This window comes from Columba livia, chromosome 2 (genome assembly GCF_036013475.1).
Source record: "Columba livia isolate bColLiv1 breed racing homer chromosome 2, bColLiv1.pat.W.v2, whole genome shotgun sequence".
Taxonomy (NCBI): Eukaryota; Metazoa; Chordata; class Aves; order Columbiformes; family Columbidae; genus Columba; species Columba livia.
This window is the reverse complement of record NC_088603.1, coordinates 49,640,722-49,657,176: the sequence shown is the minus strand read 5'-3', so window position 1 is coordinate 49,657,176 and position 16,455 is coordinate 49,640,722. Positions and strand designations below refer to the sequence as shown.

At 38.0% G+C, this 16,455-nt stretch overlaps 1 protein-coding gene across 10 annotated transcripts in view; it reads right to left on the bottom strand.

Moving 5' to 3' along the window:
• Positions 1 to 6,105: 6,105 nt before the first annotated feature.
• Positions 6,106 to 16,455, bottom strand: part of BBS9 (Bardet-Biedl syndrome 9) — a 307,045-nt gene continuing 296,695 nt past the window's right edge. For 7 of the 10 annotated variants that reach the window (XM_065055148.1, XM_065055150.1, XM_065055147.1 and 4 more), the window contains one exon: positions 6,106 to 9,614. In XM_065055148.1, coding sequence (XP_064911220.1) covers positions 9,574 to 9,614 — 41 coding nt within the window. In that variant the 3' untranslated portion in view covers positions 6,106 to 9,573. The remainder of the gene's footprint in view (positions 9,615 to 16,455) is intronic. The other 3 variants (XM_065055152.1, XM_065055153.1, XM_065055154.1) reach the window with 1 other exon arrangement.

Sequence of the window (16,455 nt, the reverse complement as noted above, 5' to 3'; positions counted from 1 at the left end):
CCACTGCTCACAACAGTTCCACGCTTTGCTTTTGTATCCATTCCAACTGGATGAAGAGAGAGCACAATTCCCAAAATGCAGGAATTTTGCTGCTATGAAGCACTCAGAGGACAACAATCAAGCCTTGGCTTTGTAATGATAGGATTTCAAAAAATGGCCATTTATTTTAAAATAGTCTCTGTGGTTTGTAAAGCTGTCTCTGCAGACCATACAGAGGATAGAACACATATTTTCGCAGGCTTCCAGCTGCTGGCCCGAGTGCAGAAAAGGATTAAAACAGTTTGAATTTACATGATGCAAACTAGAAGAAATGAGGAAGAAAAGATGGCCCTGAAAGATATACTTTGTTTTCTCTTATAAGAGGTGTAATGCAAAGTATGTACTTCTTCACAGCTGGTAGATTCCAGCTGAATTGCAAAGATTTGAGCATGGGAGCAGCTGAACAATAGCTCTATTCACCTGCAAACAAATTCTCCAAATCTGCGGTTTCACTTTCGAATTTAATGGGGCTATCTAGAAAATGAGCGCAATCCAAATTATCTGCTAGTTTTGATAATGCAGGCCTTAGTGAGGGAAAGGACAGGGACTGAGCACTAGCAGAGACAGTGCAGTACAGTAACCCAAAAAATACCCCTTTGGGCACACGGTGAAGATGGAGAAAGATGCAGAAGCCTGTAAGGAGAAGTTAAAACTATTTTACCTGTTTATGAGTATTTGCTAAGCACCGCTTGGTGCTATAGTTTACATATGGTGAAAAATATATGAAACCTCTGATGTGATCCAGGTGGAGGCATGAAGCTGGGGGAATCCATGGCACATCTTGAAGGATGCTGGCACAGCCGGCCTGCAGATGCAGCCTCCACTGGAGTCGTGTGCTTGAGCAGGAGATTTGTCCTAAAGAGGTAAAACTGAGCATCCCCGCACCTGCTCTGCTCAGAAGCACAGACAGAGGAGCCTGTGTGTGCGTGGGGAGATAAGGAGAAGGGGAAAAGGGCCAGTGTGGGGCTCTGGGGCTCCCTGGGCGCACTGTCAGAGCCTCGACTACCCCAGTTTTGGTTTGTCCTAGCTGAAAGTCAAACTCAAAATCTCCTCACCACAGAAGCCACATGACTAACAGTCTAGCTCTAATTAACGATGAAGCATGCACAAGAAATTAAGAAGGTGCTCCTTTTGCTTATACCCTCAGGCTTTTTTTTTTTTTTTCTGAACAGAAATGTCCTCTGGCCACTCTGGTAAGTTCACCATTTTGGAAACTGCTCCACCACACCCGCTGGATGCTGAATCAGTGAGAGTTATACAACTTCGCTGTTTACAGGCGGTTTGATCTGCTCACCTCTGCTGTGCTGCTCACTTTGCTTCCAGCACTGCATGGCTGCTTTTGAAGGAGATAGCTACCAACAGGGGTAAAAGTGATATGGAGAAGGAATAATTTCTCTATAAACTTGGTGAATAAAAATTTACAGCAGTGAGGACAATGACCAGAGAGAAAGAGAAGAATGAGTTTCAAATCAGAAGTCAACATGAAAGTGATTTGGTAATAATCCTCTGCACAAAAAGTGACAGTGCATGTGGCTTTACGTAAATGTTATCACAAAGCCTTGCCCAGCTCTACTATAGCAACTCAAACATATTCAGGTAAATGCCTGAACCCACTTCCTACCTTGGCCACAGAGTGGACATGCCCACTGGCTTGAGACCTAAGAAGCCTAACTCAGCTAAACACCAAGGGTCCAAGATTTGTGTACTGGGTATCTCTAATGGCAGGGAGGTGGAAGAGAATTTGTAGAAATTGTTTTTCTGGCCAGCACAATAACCCTGAACAAGTAGGACCAGACTGTATTTTTGTGTGACCAAAATTATCAAGTCGAATGCAGGCAGCTCACCAGGCTTAGCAATCAGGTCCTCTCCTGGCATGCTGTAAACTGGAAACCAAAAATGAGTGGCCAGGTTTGAAAAAGTTGATGTTAATAAGACACACAAAAGGTTAAATGTACTAACTCTGTTACTCATTGGGATTTATTTGCTCAGTTCTAATTTTAACTTTGGTTAGCCCAATAAAAGGTATCACATCACCGTCTGGGTAGCTGTCTTACAAAAAACAATGCAGCTACCAACTTTTCCTTTGCTGGATGACATACTTGGGCAGTAGCCCTTTAAAAAAAAGCTTCAGTTTCTTTAGAGCACATTTGGTTTTCCATTCATTATTTTCCTGATGCTGAAAGCAATGTTATTCACCCCAGAGAAGAACGGCTACATTGTATTTCAAATGTTTAACCAAAACACTCATTTTGCTGCAAGTTTTCATTCTTTCAGGATTTTAAGACACATCTACAAAGTGGTTGCTGGGTAAAATCATCAATTCATGGTCAATGGGATCTGGTAGGAAACACCACAGCAAAAAGGAAAATAAATGAATGACATGATCACAAGAGTGACTGCTATCTACAAAAATGTGGATGATGAGAAGGACTCCTCTCCCCATGAGATGAGCTAATAAATGCCGAATGTGGAATGACTGCTAAAAAAGACAGACAAAAATAGAAGAATAAAAATAAATTCTTAACACACTAAGTGTGTACCATCCACAATCTATAAGCACCTACACATTTGTAACTCCCAACTTTCTGTCAACCACATCCATAGCACTTACACAGAAAACCACCCTTCACCTTCTACAGCCCTGTTTTCCTGCAGTAAGAATTATCATCCACTTCTGCTTGGTCCTTACTTTCCTGTGGCTCTCTATCTCTTGATTCACAGTGGTGTGGGATTAGGCAGGTACAACTGACACAGCAATGATAAAACACTAGCTATTTTGAAAAGACAGTCATATTTTACATATTATTCCTTGTTCTTTTGGCCACAGAAACATTCATCTTCAGTCGTCTTTTACTGATGTCAAGCTGATTGTTCTCACTGCATTCAGTCCTGATGCCTGACCACCAAACACCCAAATGTGCTAATCCTGGGGTCACAGTCTTACCCAGGTGAGCCAGGATTCCTCTTTTCAGGAGAGACTTTGCTCTGTGGCAGCCACATGGGAGCTTTTGGACAAGATCCTGCTGGGAATCAAAGAGATAAGTGAACTCTCCAGCTCCTTGAGTCTCCTCTTCCTCCTCTCCCAGGCCTCCTGGTTCATGGCCAGAAGAGGCAAATCCTCACAGCTGAAATACTGTTGCCCAGAGTCATGGGCAAAACACTCCCCTTACAGATCACCGACCTACCGACTGCTTTTGGGACTTGCACCCTGAAGTCTGTAAAGCAGCTGTCCAGTGTCATGATGAAAGATACGTGTCGCACTGCCATGAAACATCCAGTTAATGCTGGAACATGGCACTCAAGTATGCTGCCAAGAGAAACTCTCTTTGTTTCTACTGGATCAGAAGCAATCACACCACGTTAACCAAGCTGTATTCTCACCAGCTCCTAGTTACAGTCATTGCTCAAGCAGAAGGAAGATACTCCACATCCAGACAGCTGGAAAAAGCAGTTCCTGTTATGTATGCAGGAACTTGACTGTTCTCCAATATTTATGGATCCCAACTGCCTCCACTTCATTACACCATCAGGGGAAGAAAAAGTACAATAAACCCCTTTATGTCTCCTGTAATTGAATCCAACCATGTTTATAATATATTGTAAGCACTTCAAGTAACAATTAATTATTGAGCGCTTGCTTCATAATGAATTGGAATATCATCTGTTATAGACCAACTTCTTCATATATTCTCTAATACTTCCAAGATGCTGTGAAACTGGTGTGTACTTTAAAATGAAGTAATAAAATCAGTACAATAAAAACTAATTTCTTTCCCAAACATTGACTTTGCAATACAGTCTCATCAAATTTACCAAAGTAAAGAAGACTGGTCCAAGCTATCCTTGGATCAAAACCCTTGTTTTTTCCTAAGATTGTCTAAGAATAACACCTATGCTACATTCATTAACAATGATAAAATGTCTCAGTATAATGAGAGGAGACTGGAGGTGCCAATTTCTGAATAGTATGTGAAATTCAGGAAATAATAATAACAACATCAATTTAGAGAAACCATGGCAACTTATTAAAAGATAGAGGGCCAAGCTTTCTGTTGATGAAAAGCCAAATTAAGTAAGTGCATTCTTCTTAATAGAACGTGTCCTGGAAATACTTCCCTCCACTCTCTTGGTTGGGCAGTAGAAGGGAAGCATGCTTTTCATTGCTTGATTTCCTAAACGATTTAATAGTGATGCTTTGATTATTGAAAAGCTGCTATACATCTTATTGAGAGCAACTTGATCCCATAAGTGGCTGAAGCAATATATAATATGCTCTGGGTTTTTATTTTGCAAGGGCCTATTTCACATGCAGTATCACTCTCTACAGAGAAGCAACCACTTCTGGGGTGGAATGCAGCAGTTAATTAATACTGACTAATTAAGTGTCATGATATTGTATTTTAGGAACAGTACCTTTTGGAGGCACCCTCATAATTTATTACATTGTCTAGCTAGAAGTTGAGTGGTGTTTACATGTTATCTTATTACAACATGCAGCCTCCTGTAGAAGAGTATGGATCCTCTCCCGTCAAAATAAATGGCAAAATGCTCAGTTAAACTCAACAAAAGTAGATTTGGACCTCTAATCAGGTTACAGTAATGACTCAGGATGACTGACCTCCTTCAAGATTTTTGATCAGGCAACAGCTTACATAATCAGAAGAGCTTTTATCTTGTTTCTGCAGCTGAATACACCATCAGTCTGCACCCAGCTGGAGCTGCGGTGGAGGGCGAGCTATGATGTGCAACAATCATTCCCACTTAGGAGGCACTCCAGGTCTCTATTCTGGTTATAAAGAGGAATCAAAATATCTTATCAAACACTGTTATAATTTTCCTCTGGAGTCTTAACTGGTTTTGCCAAAAATAATTTCCAATAGAAATATTTTTTATGATAAGAGTGTAGTGTTAAAAAGCAGTGCTAGCAAACAAGTGAATAAAACAATATGTTCATGCTATATCAAATGTAAAATACTCCCATTACAGCTAACATCAATTTACATGCTCCAGCCTGAGGGTGTGGATCTCTTCCAGGGCTCCTGGTTACTTTTGAGATTTTTTCCTGCTATAAAAACATGGGTTTGCTCAATCCTTACATTTTAAGAATGAGGATGGATACTGGCATCTTCAATACAGCAGATTCATATGCAAGCATGGATGTCTCAAACACATAGGCAATCTAAGCACATGACAGTGCACATGGAAATATAATGGTACTTTACTCTGTTTCCTGCTTTCAAAAACTCTTGGAAAATACCACAGTACTTTCAAATAACAGTTACACTTAATTAAATGTGCTTGCATATTGCATTTGGTTGTACTCCTTGATATGGCAGATATAAAGATACAGCAATCAGGACACATTGTCAGAGAACACCAGGTCAAATCAATTAGTTCAGTTAGGACTCCAACCCATGATTAAGTAAATCACATGCTATTCATTTAATGCTAACAAAAGTGCCAGGTGTCTCTGCTATGACCTGCTGGTCTCCTGGATAAAGCATATTCCTCAAAATTAGCAGCTTCTATACAGCAAACAGCTAGCTGTCTTGCAAAGGAGAAGAACAGAAATAATAATTCGTTATACTATTGACCATTTTAAGAATTTACAAGACAGGACACAGACAAGTAGAGAGGAATTTCAAACTCTAAACCAAGCAGTGTCTTTTCAATCAAATTTGTGTTGAAATTAGTCTACTGCAATGTTAGAATCAATTCTCATAGAAACAAGGCATTCAAAATCACTTCTAGCTTGGGTCACTTTTGCTGCTTATAAACCCAGCCCTATAGACACTGAGCACCTCCCAGTTGTTTCAACAGGACCCGAGGGCATTCTGTCCCCTCAAAAGGATCAAGGAACCAGTGAGAAACTATGCAAACTTTACCTTTGAACTGCAAAAGAACTATGCCACCTGCAAACAGCATACGAAGGTACCACATAAATACTGGACAAACCTTATGCTGCAACGGAGTAAATGAACTAAGCAGCATGATGTCAAAGGGTGACAACAAACAAGGCTATGGGAAACTCAAGGTTGATTTCAAATAAAGAGGCAATACAGAAGCTTGGTTTCAAGAGTACATCATGTATTTTACAGCACCTTTGCAGCAGTTTTTTAAAAAGCTTATTTATAAACAGGATATTTTGATAAGAAGGGAAGATACTTATTCAATATGATGTGTAACTTGTATTTTTTTTATGCTAGAGGGACTTCACATAGAAGTACAATCCCTGCTCAGAAAATTTCAGTTTAGGGCAGTAAATTACTCTTTATAAGCAACACAAGAATATTGAAACATCTCTAATGCTCACTATACAGCAAATGCTGAAGAGGAGAAAAAGACAAGACATTATAAAGCAAAACCCAGCAATGTTGTTTTTCTGTGTCATAGTTTAGTAATAGTTGGACAGAAGAATCAATCTGGGGCTGGAAAACACAGTTCTAGTTTGAAGTCAGCATTGTGTTCAAAGCCCAAAAGATCATCAGAGCCCAGACCTCCAGATTTTGGTCATCAGAACAGTAATTGTTTTAATCTGTTTTTCTAAGTTGCAACAGCACAAAAACAAAATAAAAGTCCTTGGACACAAATATTCAGAAAATAAACTCTACCAAGAAAATAAACTCTGGAAGTACTTGCCTGTTTAATAGAACATATATATATTTTATGCTAGGAATTATTTTAGAAAATGCATTTCAAAGTGCTATAGCACAAATATAACAAAGTTGCCATGACTCACAGCGTGGTTTTCAAAACATCACAAAATTCCTTTTTGATATACGCACACAAAATTAATTTCAATAAAAGGAACATTAAAAACTCCTTTTTATCTGTGAGCCACCTAAACATAAAATTCTCAAATAACTAAATGTGCAGACGGGCTGCATATTTCAGCTCAGAAAGTAAGAGTTGTCATATGAGTAATCTTTGCAGAATACATCACTAGGTTTCCAGGTATGACATTTATATAACTTGATTTGAAAACATTGTGATCTTACAATTAACCGAACAGCTGACCAGCCATTACTCTAAAATCCTGTTCAGAATAGTTTGATTGGCCCGCTTTGTCTGTCAGGGTCTCAGAAACATTGTCAATGGGAACTGAACATTTGGTCCCCCCAAACTATCAATGTTTCCTTACATTTTTCTCTCTAACTGCAAAACTTCCTGTGATTTACCTGATTTTCTTCCAGCCAAAAAGAACTTAAAAATTCAAACTACTTTTCAGAACTGCTAAGAATTACTTCAAAATATTTCCTTTTAGCCTGCTGCATAAATGACTACATTTCAATGACTTCCTTCCTCTGAATTAGATGGAGTATTTGGCATTGGGGGAAACAAAGTCATTTTTACACAATGCAATTGTATTTCTCTTTTAAATCCTGATGATACTATCAAATACTAAGCAATATACAAAGAGGTCATACATTACTGTTATAGGCAGTTCTACTTTTTTTTTTTCCTCTTTATTACCAGTATGTTTTCCTCTTTCTGCAAAACTATTCTCATGAGAACTCATTTTACAAAGCATGAAGTAGAAAAGGCTAACAAGAGTGCTTCTAAGCCTTACATCTTAAAATAACAGAAAATAACTTAAATAAGAGTGGATGATATAATTGACCTGAGTGCCTACTTACTGTTTACCCTAAACTCCCTATGAAGCCAGGCAGCTCTGAGCACTGGGATCACATTCAATAATGGTAATTATGACAGAGTAATATATTTCACAGAAGTCTCACAGTAGTGTACTTTCCAGCTATGTTATTTGCCTATAGCTTAGGGTTCTTTGGTCCAGGATTCTACACTGTTATAGTACAGGCTTTTCAGTAGTAACCGTGGTTGATTTCTGTAGATTAGGTAGTAGCCACTGACAAGAGGACAAAAGAAGATTTGAGATCTATCGTTAAAGTTTAAGCCTAATAGCTACAGTAATTGATTAGTTCTCCATGGATTTTCTTTGGTCATTGAGGTGTGTACAGAAACTACAGGAGATTATTTTATTGTGTAATTTTCGCAACGCAGCAGGGTACCTTGAGAATGGGTTGGATACCACCCTCCTGACAAAAACCACAGGGGAGGGATCAGAGTGAAGAAATCTCAGCCAGCAGAATCACTCCAGAACAAGCAGGGGGGAGGATTTTTCCATCCTGGGAAAGAAACAAGATTTCTGGCCCCACAGTTTGCAGGTATCTGAGGTCTCCCTGGGGGACAGAGCCATTTTTATTGGAATAATGAAGGTTGATGGCTTTAGACATTCTGAAAAATCATATCTTCTTTTTGTCCACAGATCAAGCCTAGCACAGACAACAGAAACTGTCAGAACCTCTGCTGAAACAGAACGAAAGTGAGCTGGAGGGACCTCTTCTACAGCTAGAACAGGAGTGATGAACCAACCACCAGAAACTGAGCTGAGACCGGTAGTGCTTTTTTGAATCTGTCTTCCAAAATACTGAAACTTGCACTTTGTAATGAACCAGCAACAGTCAGGTGGGACCTCGTTCAAATGCCTTTTATTACATTTGACCCAGGTATCAGCTATTTTCAGTTCTGAGTATCTTTTATCGATATCTCAACTCATTCTCAGGAATCTGCAACATGATCCTGATACTTCCAAATCCTAGGCCAAGGTCCTCTCAAAGGTCACCTCAGTTGTTGGGTGTTGCATTTCAGGCACCTTGCATGGACTTGATTTTCAGAAGACAGATACCCAGCACCTTCTAAAAACTCAACCCTCAAAAAACTTAACCTTCCAACTGGAGTAATAAAAATTAAGGCACTCGAAAATTGCTGGCTACTTTTGAAGATCTTATCCATAACTAGAATAGACTGATTGACAGGAAAATCACAGATAACTATAAAAAGATCCATGTGTCGCTACACTCAAGGTACTTATAGTGTAAACTTTATTTACATCCGTAGTGACATAGTTAATGGCAAAAGGTCTGCCCTTTATATTCAGTAACCATATTTTACTCTATATCTCTAGAGAACAAGAGTCTGTATAAGCAATGAGAGAGGGGAAAGAAAGTTGACAGATTACCAGTTTTTCTTCTTGTGGTGAATTAAGCTGTCTGGAATCATGAATGTTAGTACAGGAGGAAATGAGATAGTTATCTTTTGTCAAAACTCTGATATAAACAATGTTAATATATCTCAAAGGGATGTACAGTTCAGAATATCTTTAAAAAAAAAAAATGATAATACATATCCTGAAACAAAGGTTGTTTTTAACTTATGTGTAAACAGTCTTTGATGGATCAAATGAATCCTTAGAAAGGGCTTACATATCGCAGAACATAACACGACACCCTTAACACAGCTGGGGAAGTGCTTAAGCTTTGCTCACAGAAAGGATGCTAGTAGTTGGCAGGGAGACCAAATAAAAATTATTAGAATGGAACTTTTTGTATAAATTAGTCCATTCCTCTCCTTCCAGAAGCTGCAATCAGTACAAAATAAAATGGATTGGTACTGCTGCATTATAAATGCATTTGATATCACATAGAAATTCTTCATGAGGGTCATCTTCAGATTTCATGGCTTTTCTTCTTCCTTCTCTGCATCCTCAGACAAACCTACAAAGCAGAAAGAAAATGCTTAAAAATTCAGTGTACTTGGCAACTACACACACTATATCGTTGATTCCATCAGTTTGTAAAATGGTTATAGCTGGAGGAAACAATTTATTACATGCAAAGCAGTTAGGATAAAAATGCATAACTTGCAGATTCAAGCACTCACAAGTTCAGAAAACATAAAAAATTAAGGCAGTAAAGGCAATTTCACATCAGTTTTTTAATGCATATGATGGATGATACAAGCCCAAGTTATAAAATCATGTACTACTTTTACATCAGAAAAAAAATGACAGAGAACAACTGGGCCTATGATCAGAGACACTGTTGCTTCAATCTACTTCCATTTTCCTGCCCCTTTTTCTAGGTAGAACTTGCAATACAAATTGCAAAACAACAGAAAATTAGGCTCCATAAACTCATTAACAATAATATTTATATATGTGTTTATATATATATATATAAGACTAATACTTTGGGCAAGGGGAAAAGAGCAAAACCCCTGTCTTGAAGATAACTGCTGCCTTAAACCAAGAGTATGAGTTTCCTGTTTTCAAGTGTCAGTGCAAGAGATGAATACACCTTGGATTGGAAATTAATCTTTGCAATAATGAATTTGACAGTATTCAAAAAGTGGGTAGACATAAAAATTTGCTCAGAATACCTAGGAAGAAAAAGAACAGTGGATAACCACGCAAATTTGTATATGCACATACTTGCATGACTTTAATTTCAAGTGACTGTTTAACCCAGCAGTTTCTTACATGTCTACTCTTAATTTAGGTTGAAAATTATTTAACTTAAATCCCTTTCTAATGAGCATGAAGTAATCCAAGATAAACTGGCAACATCTCCAAATGATTCATGAATAATAATAATAAAAATAACACACAGCTTTTGTGTTTCCTTTTTTGTGCGTTTTTTAAATTTTATTTTCTTTTGTTTGTTGGGCTTGTGTGTTGTTTTTTTTTTCTTTTGATGTTGTTATTGTTTGTTTGGTTTTTGTTTTGTTTTTCCGTACAAGCCATGTCTGAAGAAGGCTGAAATCCCCACACATCCAGTGAAGTGAAATGATCCAGCAGGTCAGCAGAATAAAATTTGGGCATCCAGGTCTTCTAAGCCCAAGCCACCAATCGTCTGTCAGCCCAACTGCCTTCACAACCAGGTTGATACAGAATTTATCACCAACAATCTACCTAATTTTAAAAGAACATGCTTTCATTTAGATCTGTGCAATTCCAATATGAACAAAACCATACAGATTTCTTTTCCAGGTTTTGTTTTACACTATCAATGTTTTTTGGTGCTTGGGGATTTCAGTATTTCAAATAATTTTCATGGCTGATGGTACTGAACCAAACAAATTTATCTCAAGCCTTGAGACTGAAGCAGAGCATCAGTGAAGTTAACAGAGGAGGAGATCAAGGATAAAATTTTCAAGATACAATAGACTAAAGCAGTAAAATTTCTGCAACAGCTGGAAGCCCAAGCCCCCCAAGGGCCTAAGAAGTTCCCTTACTGAAGTTCCTACTTCTTTTCTTTTTTTTTTTTTTTTTTTTTTAAAAAAAAGTACAATTAAAAATACCATGTTAAGAGCTCACTTGGGTTTACAAAGGTCAGCCATCAAATGGTAGTTCTTTTGTTCAAAACTCTTATCACATCACACATGCTGGGATGCCAAAGGGACCAGCAGCAGGTCCCATCTTGTTTCATTAATGATCTAGGGGAAGGAGGTAGGTAGGATGATAAGGAAGTGTGTAGATTGTAAGAAACCAAGATGATCTACAAATACTGGAGAAGAGAAAGAAATATTGCTCTAGGATCTAAGAGATTAACAAGGCTGAGAGAATATAAAAGGAGAAACCACTTGAAATACATCATGGAAATAACCTTAAAATTAACCTTAGATAATCTTAAACACAGACACTTGCTGATGAAAGCCCTGCAGAAGTAGCACAGTGGAAAAAGCTGTTTAAGACATGCATTTGCAGTGAAATATCCTGTGTAGCTCAATACACCACAGGAGCCACTGCAGAGCTCACAGTTAATACTGTTCCTGACTATATAGCTTTGTTGAGATCACATCTGGAGCTGTTTACAACTCTGTACTACATTAATAGATGCTGAAGAATATCTTACTTTCCCACCACAATTAAGGAAAATAGTTTGCAAGAAACAGGTTTCTGCACACTCTTACAACAGCTAGACAGGCACATAGTTCAGATGAGAAACAGCAAAAAAGTGGTATGATTATGGTTGGCTCTTTGTACCTGAAGAGAATAGCCACAGATTTCCAGAGACCAAGAAGCAGTTACCTCTGCATTAGTGCTGCCCACTAAGTTGCACACTCAAGACATGTGACACTGCACAGTGCCCTCAACCTCAATAAGTTTGAAGACTGGCTAGAGGATATCTAAGCAGCATAACAGCATAGAAATTAAGGAAGGGAAATTTACAAAAATATCGGGGGGGGGAAAAAGGTCTTCGTGAAAAGGCTATAATATCCTTATGCATATTTTCCTTTAGTCTGCTGAAAACACAGCACGTTAAAAATTTAAATGTTATTAAAATAAAAGTGTAACACACAAAAAAATATTTGAGCCATAAAATAGCGCCCAGGGTACTGCTCTCAAAACCTATTTCTTCCATGACACTGACTTCTTACAAATAACCCTTGTGTCTGTTTCTACAAATTGCCATGCCAAAATGGGTAATGTGAATGGTTACCCTCAAGCTCATGAAACACTGTGGATCCACTAAACATAGTACATTAACTGTAATTATGGGCTGGCAGAACTGAAGTAACATAGCAGGATTTACCTCAATTTTACACAGCTTCACCCGACAGCACTGTGAACCCAGAATGCTTCTGCATGGATCAAAGAACTACCACGTGAGTAAACTGTGGGAGAGGTGAGCTGACAGGTGAGATACAGACTGCAGCTATTTTTATTGTGTAACTCCAAAATGGGAGGCAGTATGAAAACACAGCTTGTAACGATCAGCCTTCCCACCTCTACCCCATATTTTTTTCAATATGCAGTATTTATTAGTCACCTAGGAGAACAACAAATTTCACATTGATCTAACTGGCACAGGCTGTATCACAACAAATTTCACATTGATCTGGCACAGGCTGTATCACAATAGGTGAGATGATTAACATCGGAGAGGTTTATCATTGCTATATTCTGACAAGCTTAGGCAGATCCTAAGAAATACTACTTATCAACACAGTTATGAACTGGGAAGCTGCTTTTAGAAATAATCATGATAAATTTTAACCCCTCTGCAGCAGACAACTCCAGGAGTTTTTGGAGGAAAGTTTTCAAAACAGAGTTAAAATATATGGTTAAATTAATATCCTGGTTAGTTACATGAGATTGAGCATATCTGAGGTCAAGAACAGAGTCCATCTCCAGTCACTTAAGCCCCTCAGATTGTTTTGTGGATTTGTCAATCAGAGCACATTAGCACCCTCCTGAAAGCAGCTTTTACAAACAAAGACACAATACCTAAGTCATGTTAATTTGCCTCTTGAAAATCACAACTTAATGTATGCATATCATTGAGTCACAGAAAGTTCATTTGTAGATCAAACTGTATTTTTGAGCCTTGAAAACTGAAAGTTCAAAGACATTGAGTTACAGTACAGAAGCACCAAAGACCGCTAAAAATACCAACTTTCCTGGAATTATTATTCATGCAGCTAGAGAAAAAAAAATAAAGGGAGGGATGATATTTGAGCATGATGGCAGAAGGGAGGAGAAAGGATCATAAATTGTTCACACTGAGCAGGATGGTGTAAGTTTAAAGATGATTAGGTTAAACAGGCAATGGAAGAAGATACCCAGGGAGGTGGCTGAGTCAAGGATATAAAACATTTGCAAAGATAGGGTAGATGAAAACCTAATGGGGATTAGTGAAGAGGAAGATACACAGGCTTTGAACTGGATGACCTAAAGGATCTTCTCCAATCCTATCATTTATGCTGCTATGATTCATCCCAAGGAGAACATTTTGGACTCTTATGAATCACTGGCTGAGTTTCCTGGATACTATTGTACATTAGTCTACTCTGAAGCATGCATAAAACTAAGTCAAAGTTGGCTTTAAAGTGTTTGAACTACAATATTCAGCACTTCCCAGTCTCTTTTTCAAACAGTGACTCAGAAAAAGGGGTTGTTGTAACAAGACAACAAAAATTATTTTGAGTTCAGATTAAGTTAGAGAAGCGAGGCACTCCTTTCTTCAGCTATTGCCACCTAAAAGAGGAAAAAAACACCCCATCTCATGACCTGATGGTTAATATTGCTATTTCTAGACCTGACATGAAGCAGTTTTAGAACTACAGCTTTAAAGTAACTGTTTTTCATAACATTTTGGATCCAAAATTAAACGTTCCAAATGACGAAAGTTGAAAGCTCTTTTTGCCTTTTTGTTAACAAAAGATGACAGATTTTTCCCAGTACCTCCAAGTCAGATTACTGAAAACCATGGTAATTCTCTTTTTAAGAATTCCCATCTATTCACTAATAATAATTTTCTTTATCACTAAAAACTGCTATAGGAAATATATACAGCTTCCTTTTCCTTAGTATTTAATCTTACTCCATGAACACAATTGAAAGAGTTTTTCTGAAACTTTAAGAAAGTATCAACATTTGTTTATCCCAAGAAAACCAACACAGTTTATTTGGAGTGCAAAAAGGATTAGTGTAAAATCATCAATTCTAATGCAGTGCAGAAGACTGATCACCATGATGGACAAGCTACAAACTTTTCTAAACCGCTTCAGCGGGAGAAAATGGACTTGATCAATATCTGTATCACTTTTTATGGAATGATAAACTGAGACCGAGCCTTACCATTGTCTCCCAAGTCACCAGTGAGTCACATTTTCAAATGCTCAGAGTTTTGTATCTGAAATGGGAGTGATGGCAGCTGAGTGGGAAGCGTAGACTAACTCATTCATTAAAGAATTGTTTAAATCAGATAAATTTGCTTTTCCTTTAGGAAGTAGGGTGTCTGAGAAAAAGGACTACAGTCATTGAACTTTGTCCTAAGGGACCACATGCATCACAGGATGGATAATGCGAAACAACAGTTTCAATCACTCACTCTTAAATATGCCCCCTACTAACTGCAACTAATGTGACAAGTCCAACCTATAGGATGCTATCAACAGTTAAGTTTCTAAACAGCCACAAAATAGCAGGGACAGCAGGAGCAGCTCCACCTTGGGGATAGCAGGGTCTATTTCCACTAAACTTTAAAAAGCTTGCTAAAAATTTTCCTTTTGTCATTCTGACTTAACAGTGACATGTAGCAGCAGTGTAACGCAATGGAGATAACAGGGAGGTAACAACGACAAAGGCAACATTTACCAAGTATCCTTTTCTTTTTTTTTTTTTTTTTTTTTTAAATTAACTTTTAAACAGCTTACAAAGTCCTTGTGCTTTCATGCCCCTAGGCAGTAGCCATCAATGGAGACTCTGTAGATATGGGCTTGTGGCAACTCAGGCTGACTGTGAAAAGGGACATGTTAGGAGAGGTTGCAGTGTCCCTTCCATCACAGTTCTGCTGTTTTGCTTCTTTGTTTTCCAAAGTAGAGCAACGAAATATCATTAATTTTATCCTGATAATTAATAACCTATGCTATGCTTGTTTGTATAATACTGCTGTCCTCAACCTTCATCACATTATACGGTGTACACACACACACCCCCATACACAACGCTACTACAAAACTTCCTGTTGAGAACCCCAACAATTAAAAAGCATTAGAGCTGCCATGAATAGGTCCAAGGAATAAACAAGTAGATTGAATTACTGCCCATCTTTTATGGAAGGTAAGGAAGTGTGCACCAGTTCACAGTTCCTGGGATCATCAAGTACTCTAACTATGAATGGTAGAGTTCAAACTCCTACATCTATAATGTTGCAAAGTTGCTATGCTTTACTTTGGTCTTCTGCTTCATATTTGGGAAATGCAGAAGACATATGAAATATTTTTAACATAAAATTACCTAATTTAGACACCAGGAAAAACATCCAGTGACATGACCAAAAATTCCCAAGGTGCACAGCTGCTTCTTCTAAAGACCCTGATCACATATAAATATGTATATACATATACACACTGCTGGAATGAATGCATTCTGTAAGAAACACGGAGCTGCCAAAACACCAAATCTATCTTACATTTATAGATATCTAAGGAGAGAAGATCAAGAGGAATGGGATGCCAGTTAGTTTGAAGAAAGGCAGAGCTCTGTAAGCAGCAGTATTCTAAGCTCAATTTGGGAAACAAACAAAATTATTACAGAGCAAACTGAGTATGTTTGCAGGAAGACAAGCTACTTAAAAAGCAGTTACCTATCAGAAAGGAAGCCACTGATCATTACTGTGGGAAACATAATTTAAATTAAGCCAAAATTTCGGATGAAAAAAAGCCTATTTTCTTCAAATACCCAGCTTGTCACAATCACCCATGAAATACTGGACATTTTTTCTAGGAAAGCTTGCAATTTTTTAGAGAAATGGTTGTTTTCATTTAGAGATGATCACAAGAAGCATAAATGACACATTTCAGCTGGAACAGATATTTCTTGCCAGGAAGTAAATCCCTGAAAATGAGTTTGCTTTTCATTGGCCAAACCTCACTTCTTTCTAATTAGCTATCAGGCTTTGTTAGGGTAGTGAATTAGTCCAGTGCCTTCAAAGGCAAATATGTACAATACAAATGAAAAACTTAACTAATTATGGCCACACAAATGTTTATGCTTCAATTTATTCTTCATCATGCTTTTATCTTCTCATTCGCTGCAGCCCAAAATCC